Source organism: Xyrauchen texanus, chromosome 50 (genome assembly GCF_025860055.1).
Source record: "Xyrauchen texanus isolate HMW12.3.18 chromosome 50, RBS_HiC_50CHRs, whole genome shotgun sequence".
In the NCBI taxonomy this organism is placed as follows: domain Eukaryota; kingdom Metazoa; phylum Chordata; class Actinopteri; order Cypriniformes; family Catostomidae; genus Xyrauchen; species Xyrauchen texanus.
In genome coordinates, this window is record NC_068325.1 from 21,044,836 (window position 1) to 21,071,722 (window position 26,887).

Below are 26,887 nucleotides of genomic sequence, written 5' to 3' on the forward strand. Positions count from 1 at the left end.
GTTTGGCGTTCTTTTTCAAGTTTAAAAGCTCCAGTTCTCATATAATGTAACTGAATGGTAAAGAGTGACAAGTAAAGTTTTCACAATTCCTCTTGTGTTCCACAGAAGAAGAAAAAAAAATATGTTTCGGAACAACATGAGGGTAAATTATGACAAAATCTTCTTTTGTGGGTGAGTTATCCCTTTAAAAACATATGTGATATAAATAAGTGAGTCTTAATATTGTTATTGTGGGTCCAGCGGTTTAATAGCATCGCCATCTAGTGTCCAGATGTGAGAATACGTGACGTCTGTGATCTCTCCTGTTCACTTCTTCTGGATCTGATGATGTCATAAACCAGAACAACAACAGCAGCAACAGACGCCATGCCCACCAGAGCAGAGACGACCAATCGGACCACAGCTTCAGAAGAATCACAATAGCCGACACAGTCTAAGGACAAAACAACATGAAACAGAATTGTGATTTTCAACAAACGTTTTCATACAACAGTTCTAAATGGTTATATTTTATGATCAAAACTGCATCCTACATTGAGATATCTATATAACAACTGCAGATAAATAAACACTAATATCACCGTGTGGCAGCGGGGGTGTGGTCAAGTGCCCGTCCGGAGAGAGGGAAGTGGTAAGGGCACTTACACCTGAGCTAAATTATGTCTAACACCTGTTTCTAATTCCAGTGAGCATGGGGAGAGCGGATAAAAGACCCACGCCACCAACACTTCAGAGAGAGATAGTTTACGGACATGTACGTCATGTGTGTGTTTTGTCTGTTTAAGCTTATTATTAAAATATTATTTATATCGTCAAGCAGGTTCTCGCCTCCTCCTTTCCATTGACTCCTTTACACTGGTGCCGAAGCCCGGGAAGGAGGAGGGATGCCCGTCGCGGAGTCCTCGACACTGCAGTCCACCCAGGGGTGCGCCGCTGCCATCCACTGGTGGAGGGAGTAGACCGACCCCGGTGAACGGCCGCCGTCCGCGAGGCGAGTGGGGACTGGACTCCCAGACCGCCTGGAGCGATGGAGCCACTGCCAGGGGCGGAGGAGAGCCCTGCCATCCCCCAGGATCGCGGAGGGGTCGGAGGAAGACCGCCGTCCGCGAGGGGAGGAGGGAAGTGTTCCCTGACTGCCTGGAGTGGTAGGGCCGCTGCCAGGGATGGAGGAGTGTCCCCACGAGTCACCGAGAACACGGAGGGGCGTTCTGACTGCCGGGGGTTGTGAGTCTGACTCCGGTCCGCCTGGGGAGAAGTGGCTGTCGTCCGCCTGAGAGGGTGGAGAAGTGATTGAGGACCATGCGACGGTGTATCGGAGAACCGGCGAGTAGGTTTTTTTTTCATCTCTCTCTCTCTCACTGCCGCTCTGCGTTGGCCTTTCCCCATGCTCACTGGAATTAGAGACAGGTGTTAGACATAATTTAGCTCAGGTGTAAGTGACCTTACCGCTTCCCTCTCTCGGGACGGGCACTTGACCACACCCCCGCTGCCACACACCACTGTACCTGAACACGTCTGACAGTCTTCAGTAATGTTGAGATGTTTGGTCAGGTTGGTGAATGAATTGGACACTACACAACTGTAGATGTTGTTCTCCTGATATTCCACCTCCAGAGGTAGAGAGAGACTGCTGTTGAGATCAGACACACTGATGGAGGACAATAAACTGTTTCCTTTGTACCAGGAGAGAGTCACGTGTGTCACATTCACCACTGAACACACCAACACACATTTAGAGCTTGAAGAACATTGAGAAGAGTCTCTGATGATGACGGGAATCGGCAGACGAGCTGGAAAACATAAAAGAAACGAAACAAGAAACTAAACAAGTTTTGTCAGTGTCTGAATCCGTTTAGTGAGTTTATTAGATGAGTGTCTGTCTCACACCCTGCATATGAATATCCATACTTCTGTATTGCGCTTTTTAATGAGGATGGCTCGCTAAATTAGTTGCAGCAGAGTTAGACAGAGATTCACAACGTGGCTGGCGTTCCACAGATGGCATTTATTGGCAGTCATCGTCAGTCTCACATGAAACTGCAGTTAGCAAACTCTCCACTGTCAACAGCATTACTGAATAAACAAAAATAACTTCAAAAGAGCAACAGAAATATGAAAAACTCCTGTGCCCTGCAGATATGCTGAGCACTCAACGGTAAACGAAACAGTAGGGAGTGCGTTGCTCTTAAGAACCAAAGATCCTAGTACCAAATTCTACCTGTTATCCCTACCTCCTAAATAAAGGCCTCAACTGTACACAACCAAGGAACAGGACTACACTTAACCATTCATACATCCTACAGTTGAAAAGCTTCTAGAGTATAGGCATACATGTCAGTCCAGTGTACAATAGTTTAACAAAACAAAGCACATGATTGTGTAATGCAACTATGGAATTTTTACAAATTGAACAACTCTTGAACATTTGTTATTAAATATCAACAAATAACACCAACATTACGGTGTCATTTGTCTTCATTATAGTCAATCTTTTGCATATGGTAGGGGTTAGTCGACCTATTGACCATCCAATCAGAAGTAATACGAGGGACACGTTCACTCTCTGTGGCATTTGTTTGTGGGTGATATGGCATTGTCAGCGGGTGCTCTGTACCAAGGGTTTTGGGCAGTTCATCGGTTCATCAGCCGGCTCAGGCTGCTGTGGTCTGTATAGACTGTCACATTAAGGGCTAGAGCCCAAATCACTCCCCAAGCATTCTTTCTCAGATGTTGAGGAAGGCTTCTCAGCCTTGTGTAAAGCTCTGCTTGCAAAAACTACAACAACATCTCATTCCATGTCATCTTTTTGCATTAAGGCTGCCCCAAGACCTAAGTCGCAGGCATCTGTATGAAAAAAAGAATGGGCAGTTGAAGTCTGGGAAGCCCAAGATTGTTGCAGACGTGAGGCATTCTTTTAAGAAATCCACGGAAGCTTGACAACTCTCATCCCAGCTGAATGGAATATTTTTCCTGGTGAGAGCAAAACGTGGTTCTGATTTGCGAGCATAATTTGGTATGAACCATCGGTGATAGCCTGTGTGGCCAAGCAATGCTCTGACTTGTTTCACATCTTTTTGTGTTTTGAACTCTGTCACTGCTTGAATTTTTGCTGGGTCTGGTGATATACCATCTGGTGTGACATGATAGCCAAGGAATATTAGCTCACTTAAACAGATCTGACACTTGCTCAGCTTAAGAGATAGACCCGCTGACTCCAGTCTTGACAGGACTTCCTGAAGGTCTTCCAGGTGATGTTCAAAGGTTGGCGAGGCGATGACAATGTCATCTAAGTACACTGTGCAGCATTTATAGATCAGGCCAGCAAGGACAGTGTTCATGACACTTTGAAATGTAGCGGGGGCATTGCTAAGCCCAAAAGGAAGAACTCTGAAATGAAAGAGGCCACAATTTGGTCTTGACCTCTCCTCAACAGACACTTACCAGTACCCTCAAGCTAGATCCTGAGTGGTAAGTAATTTTCCATGACCTAAGAAGTCCAAGGATTTGTCAACTCGAGGTAGAGGGTACGAATCTCTCAGTGTGAGTTGATTTAGATCCCAGTAGTCCACATAAAAACTGGGTTCACCACAAGGCTTTTTAATGGGGGCAGCCAATGGTCCTGAAGATGGTTCAATAATGATGACAATCTGGTGGCTGTGTTTTCCTTGAAATCCAATATTCAGCCAGATAATGCCAGTTGGATTGCAAGCTGCACTGTTGGAAAGTTGAATAGGGGGTGATGTCCAAGGTTGAACATTTTCTGAGTGTTCCAGGACTTCTGAAATCATATTAGTTCGAACCGCAGAGAGGGAAGCACCTGTATCAAGTGCTGTATCAACAGCTTTGTTGTTGAGGTTGACTTTGATGATAAATGGTGTGCTCCAGAACGATGGAGATGTTGGATCATCCACATGACCAAGGACCGGTGGCTCAGGTGTGGCCCAAGTGAAGGTCCTCCCTCTCCTGGAGTTTCCCCAGTTGCTGTTTGTTGAGTTTTCGCCATCTTGCCTGGGCTTTTGTGCATCATTTGATATTTGAGAGTTAATTTTAACAATGTAAGGGAATGCACTGGCTTGTGGGACAAAGCTGCAGCTTGGACAGTTTCGAGATGTGAACTGTTTTATTCTGTTACATTAATACTTTCAAAGCTACTCAAGTTATTCGGCCAAAGGTAGAGAGTGATTTTCTCGTTTCCTTGTTAATGTTGTTTGATTAATAGTCAAGCCTACTAGACACGCTCAATTCAGTTACAAGTACACTTCAAGTCTGACATTTTGATGCAAATTTTTGTCCCACTGTTTAAATTCACTTTAGACATAAACGACTGCATCTACATTAAATCCTCATCAAGATGGGCATTGGCGGAATTATAAAGTGTTTTTGAAAGTTTAGTCGTGTAACTGCATTAGTGCTCATACATTAGCGTCTGTCAATCAAGCAGCACGCAGTGACAGCCGTCAGGAAATACAAAGTCAATCTTTTATATTTCATCTAGATCAATCAACCAGTGGTGCTTTATCAAGATTGATGTAATGAACACCCCTGTTCTAGATGTAGAACATAGGCTAAATATAGAAAACTAATCAAAAGTTTGATCGAGGACATCTCTCTTTATTCAGATAAACATGTAGATAATTTTATTGACCAGCCCTATTGCTTACATTGCATTAATCTCTCCCATCAACCCAATAACCTCAGTGATAGATAGTTAAAATACAGGCAACATTATAGACACACAGAATCTAATAACAGAAATATGAAATTTACCTTGACATAGTCAAACAATTGACCTTTCACTGCGAAAAGCCCTTTCAGATGCGGCTGGATATGTTCAGCTGTAAACTGTGCTTGAGGCATCCTCCACATCCATAACAGTTGGCACCAGATCTGCAGCTGCCACTCAAGTATTATACGTGTCATTTGATTGGACGGGAGTCACGAGACTCTCTCTAGCCAATCATGATTATTGATAAAAAATAAAATCAGTACAGGGAAGTAGCAAACACAGACGGTGGGAAAATTAATTACAGTTACGTGAGTATTTGTAATTACTCCCCTGTTACCAACCCTGGTACATACTCCAACAGTAGTAAATTCGGAGATCAGTGCTAATACTAACAGTCCTATATTAATTTCTCTTTGAAGGATTTATTATAGATTCTGATTAATAGAATTTCACTGATAAGGCCAATGTTCTAAAATGTATCAATGAAAATAAAATATAGCTTTTTCTAGATATTCGTTGAATAATGATTTGTGAAAACATAATGAGAGTACGAAACTGGCAGCACATAATTCTCTACTCACCGTAGACAGTTACATTGAATCTGTGTGAGGTCAGATCCAATTCACTGATGATCGCTAGTTTGTAAAGTCCAGAGTGTTCAGTTGTGATGTTTGTAATGGTGAGAGATCCAGTCTCATTATTCACTTGTAGTCTGCCTCTGAATCTCCCGTCACCAACAATATATTTAAAAGAGAAATGTTTTCCCAAAATTCTATTCTTTGAAGCTATAACAGTCCCTCGACTTCCAAACAACCAATCTATCACATCATTTCTCAGTATTTCAGTAAGATCAGTGTGTAGGGTGACAGAATCTCCCTCCATCACTGACACCGACTTCAATCCATCAACACCAAACACACCTGCAGAAAATACGGGAACAAGTTTTGTTACTGATTACGACTTCTAAATAACTTCATGTTTAATAAGCAGAATCAATGAAAAACAGTTTGTATTTCAATTTGAAGTGAACGTCATAAGCAGCAACACGAACACAAATTAAGCAAGATGTTGTGCTGACTAATAACTGTATCTTTGTGCTTTGTTTGAGTTCCATGCTAAAATTCTGATACTTTCTAAACTTTCATTTACCGATTATGTACAGTATTTGGTGTGCTGTTATTTTTTAAGCTTCAAATAGTTTTTTAAAGCACATTTAGATGTGCTTCAAAGTTTAAAGAATTCAAAGTACACCCATAATACAATATAATTATTTTCATTTGAAAATAAGTTTATATAGTAACTTACCAATCAGATGACAAAAGCACAAACAGAACACTACCACCTGGAACATTTTCTTAAACCGTTTCAGTCAACAAATCTGAAAGCACAAACTCTTGAGAACTCTGTTTAATGTTTTATATAATAAAACAGATAAAGCAAGATACGCCGATGTGGGGAGAGCTGAACCGAAGTGATGCGACAGTCTACGGTCAGTGTAAAGTAACTTCTCTTATTTGTGGTTATCTTTCAGACATCCGTTTATTTCATCCACTAAATTCACACATGCATCATGTTAAAGTGAGTGTACATAGGAAACAGAGAAAGAGCTGCAGTTAGATGACAAGTTTGCAAACACTTTGGATTTTCCTGGAATTTAAATGCATAGTTTAAATCTGTACAATCTAGAATATAAAAAGAATATAACTATGGACCAGAGTCAAGACCATCCTCTTTAAAACCCAGAATAGTATAGAAACTTTTCAGACTCCTAAGCAACCATATTGGCCCGGTTGCTAGGGAGGGTAGAGTCACATGGGGTAACCTCCCCCAGTTTGCAGACTCATTAAAATGAATGTACACTGTGGCTATATTTGTAGCCATAGTCAGCTTTTGTCACACAATCTGACTAAGTGTGACTAATTTTTGTGGGCCACAACTTCCTGTCAAGCTGTTTGACTGTCTTTTTCAGACAACATATGAAGTACGAACTGTTTAGAGAATCTTATTCAGAAGACTCACAGCTGAAGCGAATAACGTTGAGCATCTCCTAACAAGGTCACATGTCAAGTTCTGGGTGGATTAGATGCAAGCGAACAATCAGTTCTCATAATCAATGTGTTCAATGCAGGAGAAAAGACCTGAGCGACTTTGACGAGGGCCAGACGACTGGATCAGAGCATCTCTGTATCGGCGAGGCTTGTGGGGTGCTCCCGGTCAGCTGGGGTGAGTACCTACTGACAGTGGTCCGAGGAGGGACAAACCACAAACTGGTGACAGGATTTTGGGCACCCAAGGCTCATCGATGCGTGAGGGCAACGAAGGCTATCCCGTCTGGTCCAAACTGACAGAAGGTCTACTGTGGCACAAGCTACTGAAAATGTTAATGATGGTTACGGGAGGAATGTGTCACAACACACAGTGCATCACACCCTGCTGCGTATGGAGCTGCGTAGCCGCAGACCGCTCAGAGTGCCCATGATGACCCCTGTCCACCTTCGAAATTGCCTACAATGGGCACACGAGTGTTGGAACTGGACCTTGGAACAGTGGAAGAAGATTGCCTGGACCGATGAGTCCCTTTTTCTTTTACATCACGTGGACGGCCGTGTACATGTGTGCCGTATATCTGGAGAAATTATGGCACCAGGTTGCACTGTGGGAAGACGACAAGCCGGCGGAGGGAGTGCGATGCTCTGGGCAATGTTTTGTTGGGAAACCCTGGGTCCGGCCATTCGTGTGGATGTTAATTTGACATGTACCACCTACCTAAACATAGTTGCAGACCAGGTACACCCCTTCATGGCAATGGCCTCTTTCAGCAGGATAATGCGCCCTGTTACACTGCACACATTGTTCAGGAATGGTTGGAGGAACATGATGAAGAGTTCAAGGTGTTGCCCTGGCTTCCAAATTCCCCAGATCTCAATCCGATTGAGCATATGTGGGATTTGCTGAACCAATAAGTCCGATCCTCTGCAGCTCCACCTCCCAACTTACAGGACTTGAAGAATCTGCTGCTAATGTTTTGGTGCCAGATACCACAGGACACCTTCAGGGTCTAGTAGAGTCCATGTCTGGATGGGTCGGCGCTGTTTTGGTGGCATGTGAACGACCAAGAGCATATTAGGCCATAATGGTGTGGTCATAATATTTTGGCTCATTTGGTGTATTGTTATACAGAACAGTGCACAACTTTTTAAGCACATGTGAAAAATGTTGCATAGTGAGGATGTCTTCAAAAATAATGCCATAGTTTTCATTTATCACTTAATGTCATACAAAGTCCAGTAAACATAAAAAAGCTAAATCAATATTCGGTGTGACCACCTTTGCCTTTAAAACAGCACAAATTCTCCTAAATACACCTGGACACAGTTTTTCTATTGGCTGTATCAATTGCTTCTGTCTCTTTATGTAATCTCAGACTGACTCAATGTTCAGTGGGGGCCATGACACCTGTTGCAGGGCTCCCTGTTCTTCTATTCTATTCTATTTGGGAGTCTAACATTTATATTTCCTATTGACACACTAAAGCTGAAGACATAAATAACCATCTTAAGACAAACTGACTGCTTCTCAAGCGTTTCATGAGAATTCTGCAGAGTTATCATGCACAATAAGAAATCAAATCTTTTAGCGGCTGCTGTGCATCAGGCCAGAGGTGACTTTAATCAAACAGCATTTAGGATTTATGTAGATTATTCCATTCAAAGCAATCTCTCCCTACATAGTGTGCACGTGGCATCACAATTTGGGAATAGTGAATGACTTCAGACACAGCAAAGGACTGAGTTCCGTTAATGCACAGGCTAAATGGGCTTAAGCTCCGGGGCCCATGCCTGCAGGGGGCTCTGAACTCCCTGAAGGGGGAATCTGCAACTGTATTTTCCGAGTGGACTTTCGTCGGAGGACGCTGATGTGAACACAGAACACAAAGAAAGCATAATATATGTAACACTCCTTATCCGATGGCACTCAAATCACCAGGTGGACACAAGGAACTGCGTTTCATACCTTGTGTTTATTTCTGTAACACAAGGAGAAAAATATGTCCTCTGGCAACACAGTGAGCATTTAGACATATACACATGCAACTAAAAGAACAAAGAGATATAAGAGATTCTCCCGCATTTGAAAAAGATGTTGTCAGCCATGCTACGCACATGATGAGCAAATTACGTCTCAAGTTCACATGTATGATCACAATCGAATAACCCATCGTTACACAACATCACTGAACTTTCAATGTAACATCATTTGTGAGATAAACATGTATTATTTTACAAAAAGAATTACCAGAGCACATTTTTACCTACACCCTCTCAGCAGGAGATACACTTCTCTGCAGGGGGAAGGGGAGTGGTTTCACAGGTAAATGGCAAACAACCCACTAATTACTTAATGTTGCCACCAGAGGTTCCACAACTGCACGGGTATTTTGTATTGACGCTTGTTGCTTTATGCTACGTTCACACCGGACGCGAATAGCGCGTCAAATTCGCGCCTACCGCGTCTAGTTATACGCTTGACCACTTTGAATCCATTCGCGCGTCAAGAGCGAAATTGACGCGCGTAAAAAACAAATGTTTGAAGCGAAATTTACGTGCGTGACGTGCGTCGGAGGCGAAATCCGATGACGGCCATCTTTTTACAAGATGGCTGATGTTTGATCGAGCATTCGTGGAGAGAGTCACCGCTCTGTATTTGCTCTGGAGAGCAGAACAGCGGCGTATGGGTCGTCGTCGCCGTACTTGGGTCCACCAGCGAGGGGCGCGGGACATGCTGGAGAGGAGCCACTGCCAGGTCTGGGTCGGGTTGCGGCCAACAACTCCTCCAGAGAGGCACTCCGGGTGAGGGATGTCTTGATGGTACACTTCTCGGCGGAGGGAGCAGTACCATGGCAGCCGACGGAGTAGCGTTTGAAGTCCTCCTCATGACTTCCCCACAACGGCTCTTTTAAGAGCCACCCACAAACCTATTGTTAGAAATGAAAATCTTCTAAACGATAGCAGTGCCTTTTCTCTCCGTCTTATATTGAGTCGTGAATGAATCAGTACAAAGCATCCAACGTTGGGGAGCGGATAAAGAATAGCTCAACTCAGCTCATATAGCGTACAAATATATATATTGCAATATTGGAGGGGAGTTTACAGGACTATCCAATAAGAACAAACATTACCTCATACAGATAACAATTCCATATGACAGACTCCTTCGAATCCTTGAGAGCCCAAAACCTATATGAAAAGGCTGCTCTCTACGAGAGCCTGATGGACCATGCCACAGACAATCGTATAAAGTACACAAACATATAGTATAGACAGAGAAAGAAAAGGAGGGGGCTCCTTACAACTCCAAGTTAATATGAAACAGATGTTTGATAATGCATACAGAAAGGAATGTCTCAACTCAGCATTTTCCCTCTTGGACAGAGCTGAGATGTAGACCTATTTCTAACACCTATAAACAGCTAAACTATCTAAAAATAGTCCATTATTATTATATTTTGTATTTTTTTTCCCCAGGTTGTCAGCCCCAGTTCGAGGATGTCAGGTCCACAACATGCACATTTATTAAGTTGAGACTTTTTAAAAATGTCAGGTTTTCCATGGTAGTATATCAGGTTAAATTATTTATTTATTTTTGTTTTGATGATAAATGGAGCCAGCCTCCAAAAGTAATTAACCTGTCCTGTGTTTTTTTCCTTATTCAACACTGTCCAGACACTAATGTTGGTTGTCTTTACATTACAATAATAATGAAAGTTTACGTCACTTTACCTCCTGAGTGACAGCAGGCAGCTAGGCTCCTGATTGGTTAAAGTGGCGCGAATTGACGCCAAAGTTCAGATTTTTCAACTCGGGCGGCAGACGCGAATTCGCGTCAAACGCGTGAATGCACAGGAATTTTTTACGCGCGTAACGCGTCTTTGCATTGACTTAACATTGAAATCACTCGCGCCTGACGCGCTATTCGCGTCCGGTGTGAACGCAGCATTAGAATGTCACGCCTGGTTAAGACAAGGGTTCATATTCGTAAAATCAATGATAAAATGTCCAAATGAAATGGATACTTGCCCGAATTCCTTCTAGGTAATCACTAAATGTTGAGTTATTTTCATAGTTGCCAAATAAACACTTCGACATTTCTTTAATGCTTTGCTAACAGGGGCTCATTATCTATTAATGTCTTTCCTTCTTTTAGTTTCTGTCTGACTTGAACTTGACGACTAAAATTTTGATCAGGCAAGATTTTTGTTTATTCAGTTGCCATGACAACTAGGTTCGCGCCCTCCAAGGGCTTCTGAGAACAGAGCGCGAAATTGCAAAGCTAGCAGTGTTTGAGACTAGCTACCAGCAGCTACTGTCTGATTCAATTCAGTGCAAATCATCAGAATAAGGTAAATGCCCTGACTATTGTAATCTATTGTGCTGTAGGTGTTTTGGGTTTAGTGTTAAAACTGGATAATATCAACATTGAACATTATTATTTTTTTTAAATTAATTTGAAGATGAATTCCATACATGCAGTAGTCCCAACAAGCATTTTTTTTTTTTTTTTTTTTTAATGAAACTGTTTTTTTTTTTAGTTGGTAGATCTTATTGAGTTGGTCATTTAAAAGTAGATCATCACACAAAAAAGTGTGTGCACCCCTGGACTAGAGGAAGTTCTACAGGAAATGAGGGACTATAATTGCATTTGAATGTGCAGTGTATGAGTGATGTGAATGACACTCTTAAAGCCAGAAATGACCCAAGAATTAATACCATCACGGACTACAAACGGAATAAAGACTCCGCTGTGAACACCGCTGCATCTCTCCCGGACGAACTTAATACATTTTATGCTCGTTTTGAGGACAATAACACCGCCCTCGCGGAGAGAGCACTCGCTGCTGACGCTACAGAGGTTGGTTCACTCTTCGTCTCTGTAGTGGATGTAACCCGATCCTTCTGACGGGTGAACATCCTTAAAGCCGCGGGCCCAGACGGCATTCCGGGCCGCGTCAGAGCGTGCGCGAATCTACTGGCTGGTGTTTTTACGGGCATTTTCAATCTGTCCCTCTCCCTGTCTGTAGTCCCCACATGCTTCAAAACATCAACCATTGTGCCTGTACCGAAGCAAGCCACAATCACTTGCTTAAATGACTGGCGTCCTGTTGCTCTGACCCCCATCATCAGCAAATGCTTTGAAAGGCTAATCAGAGATCACATCTGCTCTGTTCTGCCCCCCTCTTTGGACCCATTGCAGTTTGCCTACCGCAACAACTGCTCCACTGATGATGCCATTGCATCTACACTACACACTGCTCTCTCCCATCTGGAAAAAAGAAACACATATGTGAGAATGCTGTTTGTAGACTACAGCTCAGCATTCAACACCATAGTGCCCTCCAAGCTTGATATGAAACTCCGGGCTCTGGGCTTAAACGGCTCGCTGTGCAGCTGGATCCTGGACTTCCTGTCAGGCAGATGTCAGGTGGTTACAATGGGCAGCAACATCTCATCACTGACCCTCAACACTGGAGCCCTGCAGGGCTGTGTTCTCAGCCCCCTACTGTATTCCCTATACACGCATGACTGTGTGGCAACACATAGCTCCAATGCCATCATTAAGTTTGCTGACGATACGACGGTGGTAGGTCTGATCACTGACAATGATGAAACAGCCTACAGAAAGGAGGTGCACACTCTGACACGCTGGTGTCAGGAGCACAACCTCTCCCTCAACGTCAGTTGATGGTGATGGTCTAAGCACATAACTGGTAATCTGCTACCTCTTAATCAGAAGGACGCTGGTTCGAGTCCCACACCCACCACCATTGTGTCCTTGAGCAAGGCACATAACTCCAGGTTGCTCCAGGGGGATTGTCCCTGTAATAAGTGCTCTGTAAGTCGCTTTGGATAAAATCGTCTGCCAAATGCATAAATATAAATATATCACCATCAATGGAGCACCGGTGGAGAGAGTCAGCAGTTTCAAGTTCCTCGGTGTCCACATCACTGAAGAACTCACATGGTCCGTCCACACTGAGGCCGTTGTGAAGAAGGCTCACCAGCGCCTCTTCTTCCTGAGACGGCTGAGGAAGTTTGGAATGAACCACCACATCCTCACACGGTTCTACAGCAGTACTGTAGAGAGCATCCTGACTGGCTGCATCACTGCCTGGTACGGCAATAGCACCGCTAACAACCGCAAAGCCCTGCAAAGGGTGGTGCGAACTGCCAGAAACATCATCGGAGGTGAGCTTCCCTCCCTCCAGGACATATACACCAGGCGGTGTGTGAAAAAAGCTCGGAGGATCATCAGAGACTCCAGCCACCCGAGTCATGGGCTGTTCTCACTGCTACCATCAGGCAGGCGGTATCGCAGCATCAGGACCCGCACCAGCCGACTACATGACAGCTTCTTTCCCCAAGCAGTCAGACTGTTTAACACTTGATCTATCACGATCAATAATTAGCACTGCACTTTATTCATCTATAATCTCACTGGACTGTCAACATATTCTCCTCAATATATATATATATATATCTCATATACTCCTTATTGTATTGTATATTGTGTGTATTGTTTACTGTACATTGTATATAATTATTGTGTTGTGTAAGTATGTGTACATTTGATATGTAAATTTGTTTTGTGTATGTTGTTTATTGTAATTGGTATATAGTCTCGTCACTGTCATGTCTGCTATGTTGCTCGGAACTGCACACAAGAATTTCACCTACTGTTGCACTTGTGTACATGGTAGTGTGACAATAAAGTGATTTGATTTGATTTGATTTGAAGAAATGTTCTTGGCATGGCGTGCCAAAATAAAATAGCATTTTTCTATTACGGTCCATTGATGCAGTCCTTCCACAAGACAAAAAACACTTACAAATCACAGTTCCAGTTTTTAAAATGTCTTTATTTTGCTTGTAAGAAGTCTTGAGATTGAGGGTAAATGAAATGCATCTCAACTGTTGTGGTTATTCTGACATTTTCATCGATCTACAATGTGATCTTTGATACTTTACTACAAAAAAAAACAAAACAACTGAGGGCAAAATAGAACATCCAAACAAATGTGAAAAACAGCTTCAATGACATCCACAATAAAACAGAGCTGTTACATTAATGACGATCATTCTGTGGTTGATGGCTCCTGTGGGTCTTTGCCTACTGAAGACGAAAGAGAGAGAAAAAACAATGCCAGGAAATCAGAATGATCAACTTAAAATTCTGTCATTTATTGACCGTCATGTTTCTCTTTATCTACAATGTTTGCCTTAACAACCTAATGAAAGCATACGAAGCTTGACCCCCTGTAGACAAATACCTTTCTCTCGCGCTTTCATCCTTGCAACAAAATTGTAGCTTTTGTTTCGTCTGTAGTTAACGTATGGGTCATCCAGCGCCACTCCCACTCCTTTGTACTGGTCCCACTTATCCCGAATGTCTCCTCCTTTGATGGGGTCTTGAATGCCCTGCTCTTTAGCTCCAAGCCCTCCTGCACCACTCCAACCTACAGGAATAATAAAGAAGACAATAATTTTCCTTTTTGTTTTCCCAGTTTGGAATGGAGAATTCCCAACGCGCTCCCAAGTCCTTGTGGTGGCGTAGTGACTCGTCGCAATCCGGGTGGTGGAGGACGAATCACAGTTACCTCCGCGTCTGAGACCGCCAATCTGCGCATCTCATCATGTGGCTTGTTGAGCGTGTTACCGTGGAGACGTAGCGGTTGTGGATGCTGCACGCTATTCTCCGTGCACAACTCACCACGTGCCCCACCGAGAACGAAGACCACATTATAGCGACCACGAGGAGGTTACCCCATGCGACTCTACCCTCCCTAGCAACCAGGCCAATTTGGTTGCTTAGGAGACCTGACTGGAGTCACTCAGCACGCCCTGGGATTCGAACTTGCAACTCCAGGGGTGGTAGTCATCGTCTTTACTCGTGGAGCTACCCAGGCCCCGACAAACAATTGACTTCCAGAAATTATTTGGATAAAAGCCCATCTAAAAAGCCAACAGTTCCGGTCCTCGATTCTGACTGGACAAAGAGCATTCCAAGTTTCCTTAAATTACCATTTCTGGAAATTTTATATTTACACCAGTAGGTGGCGACAAACAAGTATTATTGAGTCATGAGTGAGTCAACGACTCAATGACTCTTTACAAAAGAGTCGTTTGCCACCGAAACACATGGAAGTGTACAAGAATGATTCATTTAGGACAAAACCAAAGTGGTGCTTGATGCTTTGGCTTCCATATTATGTATTGTTTTACTATTTTTTACTGGTGGAGAACAATGCACAAACTAAGGAAAGGTATTGGATCACCTACCCATTTTCATGAGCATCTGATGACCTTTGTTCTCCTCTCCTAACTTGAGGTCAACAGGTACCACTGCTGGGGCTGAACCCAAACCTGAGGTGGACCTGCAGACAGACAGTTTTTCATGTGAAGAGCATGTTCAGTTGCTTCTCAAAAGTGGACTGAACTTGGGAGATGACAGAAGACACTTACGGTGGTGTAGGACTTCGGGATTTTGTGGCTTGGCGCCGCTTTTCTGGAGATCGAGATCTAGAGCGAGATCTGGAGCGGGAACGGCTTCGGGATCTGGATTTGGAGTTACTCCGACTCCTGAAGGAGAAAGCTAAATATTAAGACTCAACAAATTCCAATAGCTACACAAAACCTGATAGGGTTCAATTGTTAAGGTCAACGTGAAATGCTGGTAGCCCATTTTAATTCCGCAATCTGACTGTTCACAATAACGCCTAGAATGTATATTTGGAATCTAAATGGAGTAACGTCATTTACCTGGAGCGAGATCTGGAGTAGGAGCGGGACCGAGAACGGGATCTAGATCGGGACCTGGAGCGGGAAGATTTCGAAGATCTGGAACTGGAGCGTGAAGAGGATCGCCCTCGACTTCGCGACCGACTGTTGGAGCGACTTCCTCGAGTGCTGCCACATTAAAATAGCAATCAAAACATTAAAAACAACAACAATGGGAAACCATGGAAATCTGGATTGATTACAAATAGTGGTCAAATGGTCAAACATAGGCCGATTAATCGATTTCGCCTATATATCGTCTACCACAAATTTTCTATTGCAATAAAATAAATTTTACGTTCCCCACCTGTTGCGTTTGCCTTGTTCTTTTTTACGCCTCGCTCTCATTTTGGCTCGGAAGAATTCGTACAGCCCATTCTGTTCCCAACCCTCACTGAAAAAAGAGTGGAAAAATATAATTATTGAAAGTATTTAAAGAAAATACTTGAGAAACCCTCTAAAACAACAGAATACGAGCAGTTGTGTTTGAGTCACCTGTTTCTGGGTCTGTCGTGAGATGGTGGACTGTAAAACGCCTCTACAGCAGCCAGAAGACGGTCACTAGGGGGCATTGGAGGAGGCAGACGAATGTCTTTAGGGTCCAGAGGCTTATAGTCATGATCTTCAAGCTTTTATCAAAAGACAAGTATGCCAACATTAGGAAAAGACTGCCAAAAATCTGAAGATAAACCTCGTCTTGGAGGCCTTAGTAATCAATAATGTCCAGTTATGTTGTGAGTTTAATCACCTACACTTAATTTCCTGAATATATATCATCCTTCTGTCTATCTGTCAAACATTTGTAATGAAATGCAGAATAACCTTCACAAGTGGTGCCATGAGTCCCGCAGGGAGATCGAAGTAGGGGACGTTTGGGACGAGACTGGGGTCATCCTGACTGACGTGAGCTGGGTTCTGGCGTCTTATGTGAGGAGCCTGACCGTTAAACCCGTGAGGAGGGGGGCCGAAGTCAGGATGCTGGTTACTGCCCCACGGAGGAGGTTCAGACAATCCTGGAGGAGGAATCCTCTGATTGGGGTGATGATGGGGAGGTGATCCGAGCTCTGACATTACAACATATAACAAAAGCAGTAAACACCTGACCTAGGTACAACTGTAATAAGAGTACAAATCTTTTATTGGTGTGATTTTTACATCAGTTTACATAAGATTGATTTTACGAAGAAAGTACGTATACATTCGGAGACCTGGTGAGTTTTGGGTCCTTACCTCCTGGGAAGTCTTCACCACCTGGGAAGTCTCCTTGTGGATAGTCGAATTGGTGAGGAGGGTACGGGGGCCGGTCAAAGTAATGTCGTGGTGGAAACTCGTCCTGCATAAATCGTGGAGGGAAGCGGCCGAAGTTATGAGGGGGCGGGTGCTGGTTAAACGGCGGCGGCTGTTGATGGGGAGGGAACGGTCCGCGGAAGTGAGGCGGACACTGCATACGAAACGGAGGTTCCCTCTGGCCCCATGGCGGAGGTTGATCTGGCTGGTTACTCCATGGTGGCTGATCGAACTGGCCACTCCAGGAGGGTGGAGGATCGCTCTGGCCACTCCAGGGGCCTCCGGGACCACTGTCACGAGGGCCGCTCCAACTGGGGTCCCTCTGCTCGTTCCACATGCCCTCGTGGCTGTTCCAGGGCGGACACGGGGGTGGGGCTTGTGTGGGGTCAAAAGGTGGCTAGAAGCAGACAAATATTTCAGTCAATATGGTTTAACATTTGTATATACATACATGGGGTCTGTCGTATTTCCAAATGATCACTTTCCCACTCACGGGCTGTTGTGGGTTCCATGGCATGTTGTGTTGCGGGTCGAACCAGCCCGGTTTAGTGGCTGAAATGTCAGACGGGGCTGAAGGGCTCGAGTCTGGTGGCCTGTTCTGAGCACTGTCATAATCACCAGGAGGACCAGCCATTGGAGGATTCAAGTCTCCTGATGACAGCACAAAAAGTCAAAAATTACATCAACTACGACATCACTGCAAGTCCAGACTCAAGACAAGCTTTGATATTGGCTTGACAAAGCCATGTTTGAAAGTTTAAAAAGTTTCATAAGCCATACATGTATACAAACAGAAAATTATTGATCCTAAAGGAATATTGTGGGATTTTTTTGTGGTGATTAATGTTATGCCACAAATGCTGTCGATTGACCTTAACTTGTATTGAATACGGAATATTCCTTTAAAAGGTGCATGTTTTACATTGAAACATTTTGACAGTTGGAATTTGAACTCGCGAACATTCCGTTTCAGACTTTTGGCTCAATTAAACATTCAGTCAATGGAAGTTTATTAAATTGTGGAGATTCTTGACATTGTCTGCTGGAGGAAAACCGTAAGTCTGACCATTTAGAAAATATACAGAAAACTATTCCAGAAACGTTTAAAGGTCTGTGCCAATTTTGGTGGATAAAAAGCTCCAGGACAAGTTACAGTCAGAAGTTTTGATCTTGGTTTAGAGTTTTTGAAAAACAAAACCACAACACGCACATACCACTGTAAACATGATACACAAGTGACCATGATTGTGTGTAGAATCTAACAGGTGTTTACCTGGCTGAGAGGCCATGGGTGTTTGAGTCTTTACTTCAGTCTCTGGAGGAGCTAACTGAACAACGGCAGCCGCGGCTGCTGCAACCGCCACGTTCTGCTGTTGCTTCAGATTGGCAACGAACTCCTCATGCTGCGTCTTCAGTGCCTGAATCTGCTGCTGGAACGCCAACTGAACAGGCTGCACAACTGCAGCGTACTCTGTGATGAGTGACGCCTGGTGGAGACAATATAGACGTTACAACAAATACATCTAGAATGCCTAGTTGTTGGGATGAGGGATTTATCATGACAAAAACTTTCAATTGAGAGCTCAGCTGTACCTGATACTGTCCGAGACCCAGAGCTGGACTCTGAAGCTGCTGAATAGTTATGTCATCAAAGTAGCTGTTCTTTTCCCACAACTGAAGCAACTGAAAAATGGGAATGTTCCAGAACAGCACATACATGAAAAATACCATCAGATTAGCCAGAAGTCAACTGAGCTAATGATCATTTTGATTATCAAGTGATCTGACATGTTTCTTCAATTAATTGGCAAAAACTTTGTTTAGGGGTTTCCCAAAAACTGCAAGTCCTCCTAGAGCTTTCAAGCTGCACCCACCAAACTAGGCACAGGCCTTCAGACTGTTCTGATTAAGGCCACGTCCACACATCCATTTTTGTTTAAGAAAGCATCGACTTTGCTAGGCTCATGCCCCTCATCCATGCTGGAACAGCGTTTACATCCAATGAAAACTAGGACTTTTAAAACCTCCATCACCGCATACTGTGCCACATCTTTTCTAACTGATCAGTTACAATTTTCACACAGTAGATGATCAAATCTCTTAAAAGCCCACAGACTTGTATTGACAGAACGTTCAAACGATCTAACAGAATGTTTGTAAATTTAAATTCCAATAGACCTTTTCACAATTGCAATGACACGTTTCCACCTTATTTAGCAGCATAAATCTAGCAAACATTTAATATTTTTTTTAAATATTGTGTAAGTTTTGCTTTGTGTTATATTACCCTGAAATTCATTTAAAAAAAAAAAAACGACCACAGCTGTGAGGGGGTTTCGATTACAGCTGCTGAGAAAGTGACAGTAAATGTGGCATCTTCTCCCATCTGACTTAATCCACCGCTCTATTTATTTCCTCTTCGGGAAAGTTATTCAAATGTAATGGGGGATTTTTCTTTTGGGTAAGTGAAAATTATATCTGCTGTGGTCTCCCATGCACTGCTGTCAAAGTTTACCCTGTAATCGTTTACTTCCGCATTCCAAAACCAGGATGGTGAAAAAGGTCTATTGTCAAAAAACTCAAATGTAAACAAGCCCACCTTTCTCCCCAATTTGGAATGCCCAATTCCCCAAGTCCTCGTGGTGGCGTGGTGACTTGCCTCAATCTGGGGGGCAGAGGACGAGTCTCAGACCGTGCGTCTTAGACTGTCAGCCCGCATATCTTATCACGTGGCTGCTCCAGGAGGGTGGAGGATCGCTCTGGCCACTTCAGGGGCCTCCGGGACCACTGTCAAGAGGGCCGCTACAACTGGGGTCCCTCTGCTCATTCCACATGCCCTTGTGGCTGTTCCAGCGGGAGATATAGCATGTGTATAGCATCCAAAGCGGCATCCACGCACAACTCACCACGTGCCCCACCGAGAGCGAACCACATTATAGTGACCACGAGAAGGTAAATGGTCTGCACATATATAGCGCCTTTTTAACCTTAACGGTATTCAAAGTGCTTTACACTGTGATTCATTCACCCATTTACACACACACATTCATACACCAATGGTGGCAGAGCTGCCATGCAAGGTGCTAGCCTGCCACTGGGAGCAACTTGGGGTTCAGTGTCTTGCCCAAGGACACTTCGGCATGTGGAGTCGTGTGGGAAGGGATTCGAACCAACAACCCTGCGATTTGTGGCCAACCCGCTCTACCAACCCTGGAGGTTATCCCATGTGACTCTAACCTCCCTAGCAACCGGGCCAATTTGGTTGCTTAGGAGACCTGGCTAGAGTCATTCATGGCCTGAGATTTGAACTAGCGAACTCCAGGTGTGATAGTCAGCATCTTTACCACTGCGCTACCCCCTTAGTTTTGACAATCTTTACCTATCTGTTAACAATATAAATTGCATATTTTTTCACATTGTCCAAAAGCCCCAACTGTTTGTACACAGTTTGGAAGCAGCAAAACAATTTAAAACACTAACATTTAATTCACAATAAAGAACAAGTATATTGGTCATATTTGATGGATGAACTCACCCGTGTGATTTTCTGCTGTTTGTCCTCTTCCACAGACAGAAAACTGGTGCAGTAAATGGGAACCACAACCTTCTGTAGAGCCGCCAGTAGATCTTTCTGATTCTTCCTCTGACTGTGGAAAAATCAAAAGATTGGTAATTAAATACCACCACATATTACACCTGAGACTAATCTAAACCAGACCTCGTTAAAAGCCTCTAGGGGCGCCAAGCGGAACTGTGAAAATGTTTTCGAACAGCTTTCCAGAATACTGTACCCATCCGAAATTGGTCGACAAACATAGTGTCATATCTCACCAGTGATGCAGGACGTCATTGGTCAGATAAATTAGATGTAGGCGGAGCTCAAAGTGTGCGTCGTCTGCAGTGATGCGGTTTCTGAGGTGAGATGCCATCAGCTCACAGTGCGGCGGTGTCTTAGCGTTATTAAACATCCAGTTCTTACCGGCCTACAACAGAGAGACAGACAAATTAACTTTACAGATTACTTAATGTACATAAATCTGACACATCATTTCAATTCATCAGTCATAAGTGAGGCGGATGTTACCGAGATAGCATCTTTCGTGCAGGTGTCTATGATCGGCTGAAGCAGGTTGTCAAATTCGTTCGTGTCCAGTTGCGTTTCTACCAGCAGTTTTTGCATCTGTTGCTCTGCAGCCAGAGAGATTGCAGCCGTCACCTGCTCCTAAAAGCACAAAACACACTTCATTAACATAATTATTCTAGAGTTAAAGGGATAGTTCACCCAAAAATAAAAAAAAATCTGGTTTTAACTTTATGAAACAAACAGAATATGACCAAAAAGCAAATGCTCCCGATTCAAACTAGCCCAAATAAAACGTAATACACTGCTTAGAACTTGACGGCAATTAATCAACGACTGACCAGTATTAAGATACGTTTTGGATGATACATTTCAAACTGACAGGGAGTAAATGGGGTCCAAAACATTTTGACATTTGTCAACTTCGATTGATGTTTGTCGCCATGAAATCGGAGACCCTCCTCTTAAAATCCAAACACGAGTGGCATATTAGGAACAGGTGTAAACTGGGCCAATGATGTTGCAACAGATCCTACTGACTCTATGAAGCAGCAGTACCTGTCTGAGGCTCAGCAGGTGTTGTTCCTGCTGCTGTAAGTTCCATTGGCTCTGCTGGATCAGTTCCTCCATGGAGGGGGTGCTGGGGGGGATCTGTGGAGGAGGAATCATCGGCATCGCCGCAGGAACTTCAGGAACATCTGTACCTGCCGACGACCCGCAGAGAACTGCTAAAAATGACCACAAACAAGTGAAGATTATGAGCCAAGATTACAAGCTTGAAATAAACATGACTTCTATGACAAATAGCAAAGGTATGCCTGCCGGTATGAGCATGTTTATTTTAAATCTGGTGGATATGGATGAATCAGGGAGCATGTGATTCTCAGAGCAAACGCATTCAATACACACTCACCTAAAGGATTATTAGGAACACCATACTAATACTGTGTTTGACCCCCTTTCGCCTTCAGAACTGCCTTAATTCTACGTGGCATTGATTCAACAAAGTGCTGAAAGCATTCTTTAGAAATGTTGGCCCATATTGATAGGATAGCATCTTGCAGTTGATGGAGATTTGTGGGATGCACATCCAGGGCACGAAGCTCCCGTTCCACCACATCCCAAAGATGCTCTATTGGGTTGAGATCTGGTGACTGTGGGGGCCATTTTAGTACAGTGAACTCATTGTCATGTTCAAGAAACCAATTTGAAATGATTCGAGCTTTGTGACATGGTGCATTATCCTGCTGGAAGTAGCCATCAGAGGATGGGTACATGGTGGCCATAAAGGGATGGACATGGTCAGAAACAATGCTCAGGTAGGCCGTGGCATTTAAACGATGCCCAATTGGCACTAAGGGGCCTAAAGTGTGCCAAGAAATCATCCCCCACACCATTACACCACCACCACCAGCATGCACAGTGGTAACAAGGCATGATGGATCCATGTTCTCATTCTGTTTACGCCAAATTCTGACTCGACCATCTGAATGTCTCAACAGAAATTGAGACTCATCAGACCAGGCAACATTTTTCCAGTCTTCAAATGTCCAATTTTGGTGAGCTCTTGCAAATTGTAGCCTCTTTTTCCTATTTGTAGTGGAGATGAGTGGTACCTGGTGGGGCCTTCTGCTGTTGTAGCCCATCCGCCTCAAGGTTGTGCGTGTTGTGGCTTCACAAATGCTTTGCTGCATACCTCGGTTGTATCGAGTGGTTATTTCAGGCAAAGTTGCTCTTCTATCAGCTTGAATCAGTCGGCCCATTCTCCTCTGACCTCTAGCATCAACAAGGCATTTTCGCCCACAGGACTGCCGCATACTGGATGTTTTTCCCTTTTCACACCATTCTTTGTAAACCCTAGAAATGGTTGTGCGTGAAAATCCCAGTAACTGTGCAGATTGTGAAATACTCAGACCGGCCCGTCTGGCACCAACAACCATGCCACGCTCAAAATTGCTTAAATCACCTTTCTTTCCCATTCTGACATTCAGTTTGGAGTTCAGGAGATTGTCTTGACCAGGACCACACCCCTAAATGCATTGAAGCAACTGCCATGTGATTGGTTGATTAGACAATTGCATTAATGAGAAATTGAACAGGTGTTCCTAATAATCCTTTAGGTGAGTGTAAATCACACATGCTGGATTTTCCATGTATGCAACGAGTCTAATGAAAAACTTGCATAATAAAAAAAAAACACATTTGAGAGGGGAAACAACATAGAAACTGGAATTGAAATAACCGCGGAATAAAAAGTTGCCAAGCAGGGGAAAAAAACTCTGTTTTGTGGGACTTCAGAATGAAGCTTAATCCAGCAGATTTGCATTTGCACACAAAATTCAACCAGAAATGTTACAAATGAGGTTTGTTTAGATTCTTAACCCTTGGCTTGAACAATCAATGCTGGCTTTAGCAAACAACAATTAAAAAACAAGTGTTTTCCAACAGATTATTAACGTTTCAACCAAGTACACAGAAAGACGCATGTCCATTACTATGACTGAAAAGACGCATGCAAATGATGCTTGAATTTAGCACTGATGATGCAGAAGAACTCCATGAATAATAGGCTAAATTAAAAGTTTACTCTTTGAAAATGTATCTGATCATCGGTCTGACAAAAATAAATACCTTCCATTTTATATTCATCATCATGACTTGAAGAATCTATAAAGAAGAGAAGCATACCTTATAATACATGTTATATATATTTGCACATATAGCTGTTAATTAGCCATTACTTGATGGCTGCAAATCGTGTATATTAAAAAAAGCCCTGAATAAGTAGGAATTTAATTTAATACTAAAGGGATATTTCACTAAAAAATGACAATTCTGTCAATTAAATCAACCTCATCTATGGGGTGAACTGTCCATTTAAACACATGTATTGTCATCGTTATGAATCGTGTGTTTTTCTTGTTTATTCACGTACGCTGTTGCTGTTCGATCGCCAGTTTGTACTTGTAGTAGCCAAAATATTCCCCTCCAAAGAGGAATGAGAACTTAGGGTTGTCCTTCTGCTTGTCCATGGTCATCTTCTCAAACTCAGGGCCATTTCGGGCAACAAACTGGGCGAGCTTGTCGATGACATTACGCAGCTCTTGATCTGATGGAAAAACACAGTAAGTAGACAGAGAGTAAATGTCCATTTTGGGTGGGCCTCAATAAAAATGGATGGGCATACAATGAAAATACAACTATTTCAAAGAATTTATGGTGTCTCCAATCATATCTTATGTGTATATACATAAACTATCATCTGGTTAATATATAGGCTATAAAAAGTTTAATTTGGATAATACTGAAGTACAAAGCATCGCAACGGAGCCAAGTCTCCCTCACTTCAAAATAAGAGTCCCCGGTGTGTTTCGGGCTTGTTTATAGTTAAAAGTCCTACATTATGCAACAAGTCTACACATTTTTCTCATTATTATCTGGGTTTTATTTATAGTGAACTCTTGTCGCATCTCTATTTATGCCCGTCATAGTAAGGAAGACTATAAAATAATTATATAAATCAATTTTTAAAACAATCGGCCTATTTATCGGTTATACACCACCTTAGTTATCGGTATCGGCAAAATCCACTATCAGTCGACATCTGTTAGAAGTGACTAAAAATCATTACCGTCTATAAATCATGTCTGAGGAATCTCAGTAAATACACAAAGCTATAACATCTATTTATTTTAACCAGAAATGTTAACATATCTTTTAAATAACTTGCCCATTCATACATAATTAACCAGTGACAAAAATACACATGGTTACAATATAAATCTTTCATCAGAGTCTGAACATTTAACAAAAATCTGTTAAAGATGACCTTTATTACATAATGTAGCTATGAGTCTATTAATACTGTTATTGTCTATAAGCACAACCCAGTTTATTGGAAACTATATCCATATTAAACAGCTAATATAAAGTTAAGGGAATGCAAAATGCTCATGTATGTGTTAAATGTGTTTTTACAAACGTTCTTTTTTTGAGTGTGTATTGGTATTAAATTAAATTGCAGTTTAATTGCGCTCGCGCTTCACACCACTCATAACCACGTGCGTCAATTCTCACCTTCTGGCGGTGTCGATATATCCATTTTCCACCGATATCACGCGTAAATAAAACAGCAGAAAACCATTGACTAACTAATTACATTAGAAGAGGAGAAAAACGAAAAGCGTTTGTTTTTTCTGTTTCGAAGATGGAGAAACCGGAAACGCACTCCTGACGAGTTCCGGAGACGTGAGCAGAGATGTGACGTCACCGCGCCGCCTTCTGGCGGGAGGCTGATGAGCGGGAATTCAGAGTGACGCTGCTGAGGACTCTGAAGATGTTTTTGACGTTGTAACTGATCAATTTGCTCAGAGATGAGATGAAATATGTAGGCAGTATATAATGTACATCAAATGTGTCACTTATACAGCGTAAAGGGTATAAGTGAGACATTTGATGAGAATAAAATGAAGAATCCTCAAAATATGCTAGGACAGTAATTATGGAGTTATACTTGTGCCACAATTCTGTATGTACAACATAATATTTTGTTTATTGAGTTTTAAGAATGTAAGAATTCTGATAAAAATTGATTTTCATTTGCTCAAAATAAATGTATCTTTGCAAGAAGATACACAAAACTGAGTTCAAGCGCATGTAAAATATATTTTTGTGTGCTCAAAATATCATCTTGTGCTTGCACAATTGTGGCTGATATATAACTCCATAAGTAATAGGCCAGGAGCACTTAAGTAAATGCTACATTAAACAGCAAAGGTAAGTTACTGAAAGGATTTCTGTGATATTATTTTATATTATATTATAGCCACAACTGGCTCTGTAGGTCAAACTGTGTTTGAACCATTTGCCTTTATGATAATTTTGCTTGAAATCTTGTTATATATGATGACAGCTGATAAACGGTGTCAGTTTGGTTCAGTTTTATATGCAAGTGATTTCTGGGGAGTCTGGGTCGCAGGACCAGCCATTTTCTGAGATTATTCTGGCTAGATTATAGACAAAAAGCGGCAATTGATTAAGGTAGATGTGTTTGTGTTTGTTTTAAAGGTGGGAAAAACCTGTAGACATCAAATCAAAACCCAATACAGCTCTGTTTGAGCGATGTGCCAGGGCAAATTGTCACAAACTCCAGTAAATACACTAAATACACCTAACTCTCCTGGTCTCAAGAGGTGCACTAGCAACTGATGCTAGGGGCTGTAGCCTTTAGCCTCCTTGTTAGCGTGCCCCTCCCATGCCAGGGACGCTCGGAGCGGGTCGAGTTGGACTGATTACATAGACACATACTTGATTTAAAAAAAAATTCTGAACATTTCACACATTTATAACGTTTTACTGTAATACAGCTAAACAGAGGTAGCTGTAATAACCTGCCAGGTATTATTGCCTGCTGCATCTCCACAAGTGCCTTCAGCCCAGCTGTGGGGTCATCAGCCGGGAGCCCATTAATCCCGGAGCATCTCCTGGTGGTGGGGCAGCGGTCAGGGACGTCTCCCTGCCACCCCTGCAGCTGGACACCGGATCCCCTCCAATGCCTCTCATCCTTAACTTCGCATTTTAGACATCCTTCCTTCACAAATGACTTCCAACCAGGGTTCTATATGTCATAAGACCTCGACACGACCATACACGCCAGCCCGTTGGCCAAATGGCACAAAAATGCGTATTCAGTGCCCTACTGGCACCATATCTCTCTGTAACTCAGTGCAACCGGTTCTGTATGACATAATACATCAGCACAAGCCCTCACCTCATATTACCCAGGTTCCCTATTCCTCAGTGTGATGAGGAGGAGGGTGTGGCAGGGCCGTGAGGGTGCACGGCCGATGCTGATTCAACTAATCAGCGGGAGAGAGAGATAAAGGGGAGCCGGAGACGCCAGTTTGAGAGAGAGAGAGAGAGAGAGAGGCACGCGGCCAGTGTGCGTGTGTGCGTCTATGT

At 43.0% G+C, this 26,887-nt stretch overlaps 2 protein-coding genes across 5 annotated transcripts; both read right to left on the minus strand.

Moving 5' to 3' along the window:
• Positions 1-260: 260 nt before the first annotated feature.
• On the minus strand, positions 261-5,641 carry LOC127641016 (SLAM family member 9-like). Its single transcript, XM_052123746.1, has 3 exons — positions 5,308-5,641; positions 1,506-1,790; positions 261-433 (listed from the first exon to the last, which is right to left on the minus strand). Exons 1-3 carry the CDS (start codon positions 5,606-5,608, stop codon positions 261-263), a joined length of 759 nt encoding a protein of 252 aa, XP_051979706.1. The 5' UTR covers positions 5,609-5,641.
• A 7,984-nt stretch (positions 5,642-13,625) lies between these two features.
• On the minus strand, positions 13,626-25,152 carry cherp (calcium homeostasis endoplasmic reticulum protein). Of its 4 annotated transcripts, none has more exons than XM_052123768.1 (19): positions 25,004-25,152; positions 23,862-24,035; positions 23,558-23,593; positions 21,485-21,651; positions 20,930-21,067; positions 20,677-20,828; positions 20,381-20,492; positions 18,439-18,528; positions 18,119-18,332; positions 17,339-17,496; positions 16,789-17,242; positions 16,381-16,622; positions 16,054-16,187; positions 15,866-15,952; positions 15,541-15,687; positions 15,244-15,360; positions 15,061-15,155; positions 14,052-14,237; positions 13,626-13,894 (listed from the first exon to the last, which is right to left on the minus strand). In XM_052123768.1, the coding sequence occupies exons 1-19, from the start codon at positions 25,026-25,028 to the stop codon at positions 13,857-13,859; spliced, it is 2,766 nt and encodes a 921-aa protein (XP_051979728.1). In that variant the 5' UTR covers positions 25,029-25,152; the 3' UTR covers positions 13,626-13,856. The 4 variants fall into 4 exon arrangements, with proteins under 4 accessions (XP_051979728.1, XP_051979727.1, XP_051979730.1 ...); XM_052123767.1 differs by having other exon boundaries at positions 21,485-21,654; XM_052123770.1 differs by lacking the exon at positions 23,558-23,593.
• Positions 25,153-26,887: the final 1,735 nt, after the last annotated feature.

Coding starts and splice junctions, on each gene's coding strand:
- LOC127641016 (XM_052123746.1), bottom strand. CDS start 5,608: ATGGAGGGAGATTCTGTCACCCTACACACTGATCTTACTGAAATACTG. Junction 1,791..5,307: donor ATTCAATGTAACTGTCTACG/GTGAGTAGAGAA, acceptor TATGTTTTCCAG/CTCGTCTGCCGATTCCCGTC. Junction 434..1,505: donor AGACTGTCAGACGTGTTCAG/GTACAGTGGTGT, acceptor TTTTGTCCTTAG/ACTGTGTCGGCTATTGTGAT.
- cherp (XM_052123767.1), bottom strand. CDS start 25,028: ATGGATATATCGACACCGCCAGAAG. Junction 21,068..21,484: donor ACCTGCTGAGCCTCAGACAG/GTACTGCTGCTT, acceptor TTGTGCTTTTAG/GAGCAGGTGACGGCTGCAAT. Junction 15,361..15,540: donor TACTCCAGATCTCGCTCCAG/GTAAATGACGTT, acceptor TTTCTCCTTCAG/GAGTCGGAGTAACTCCAAAT.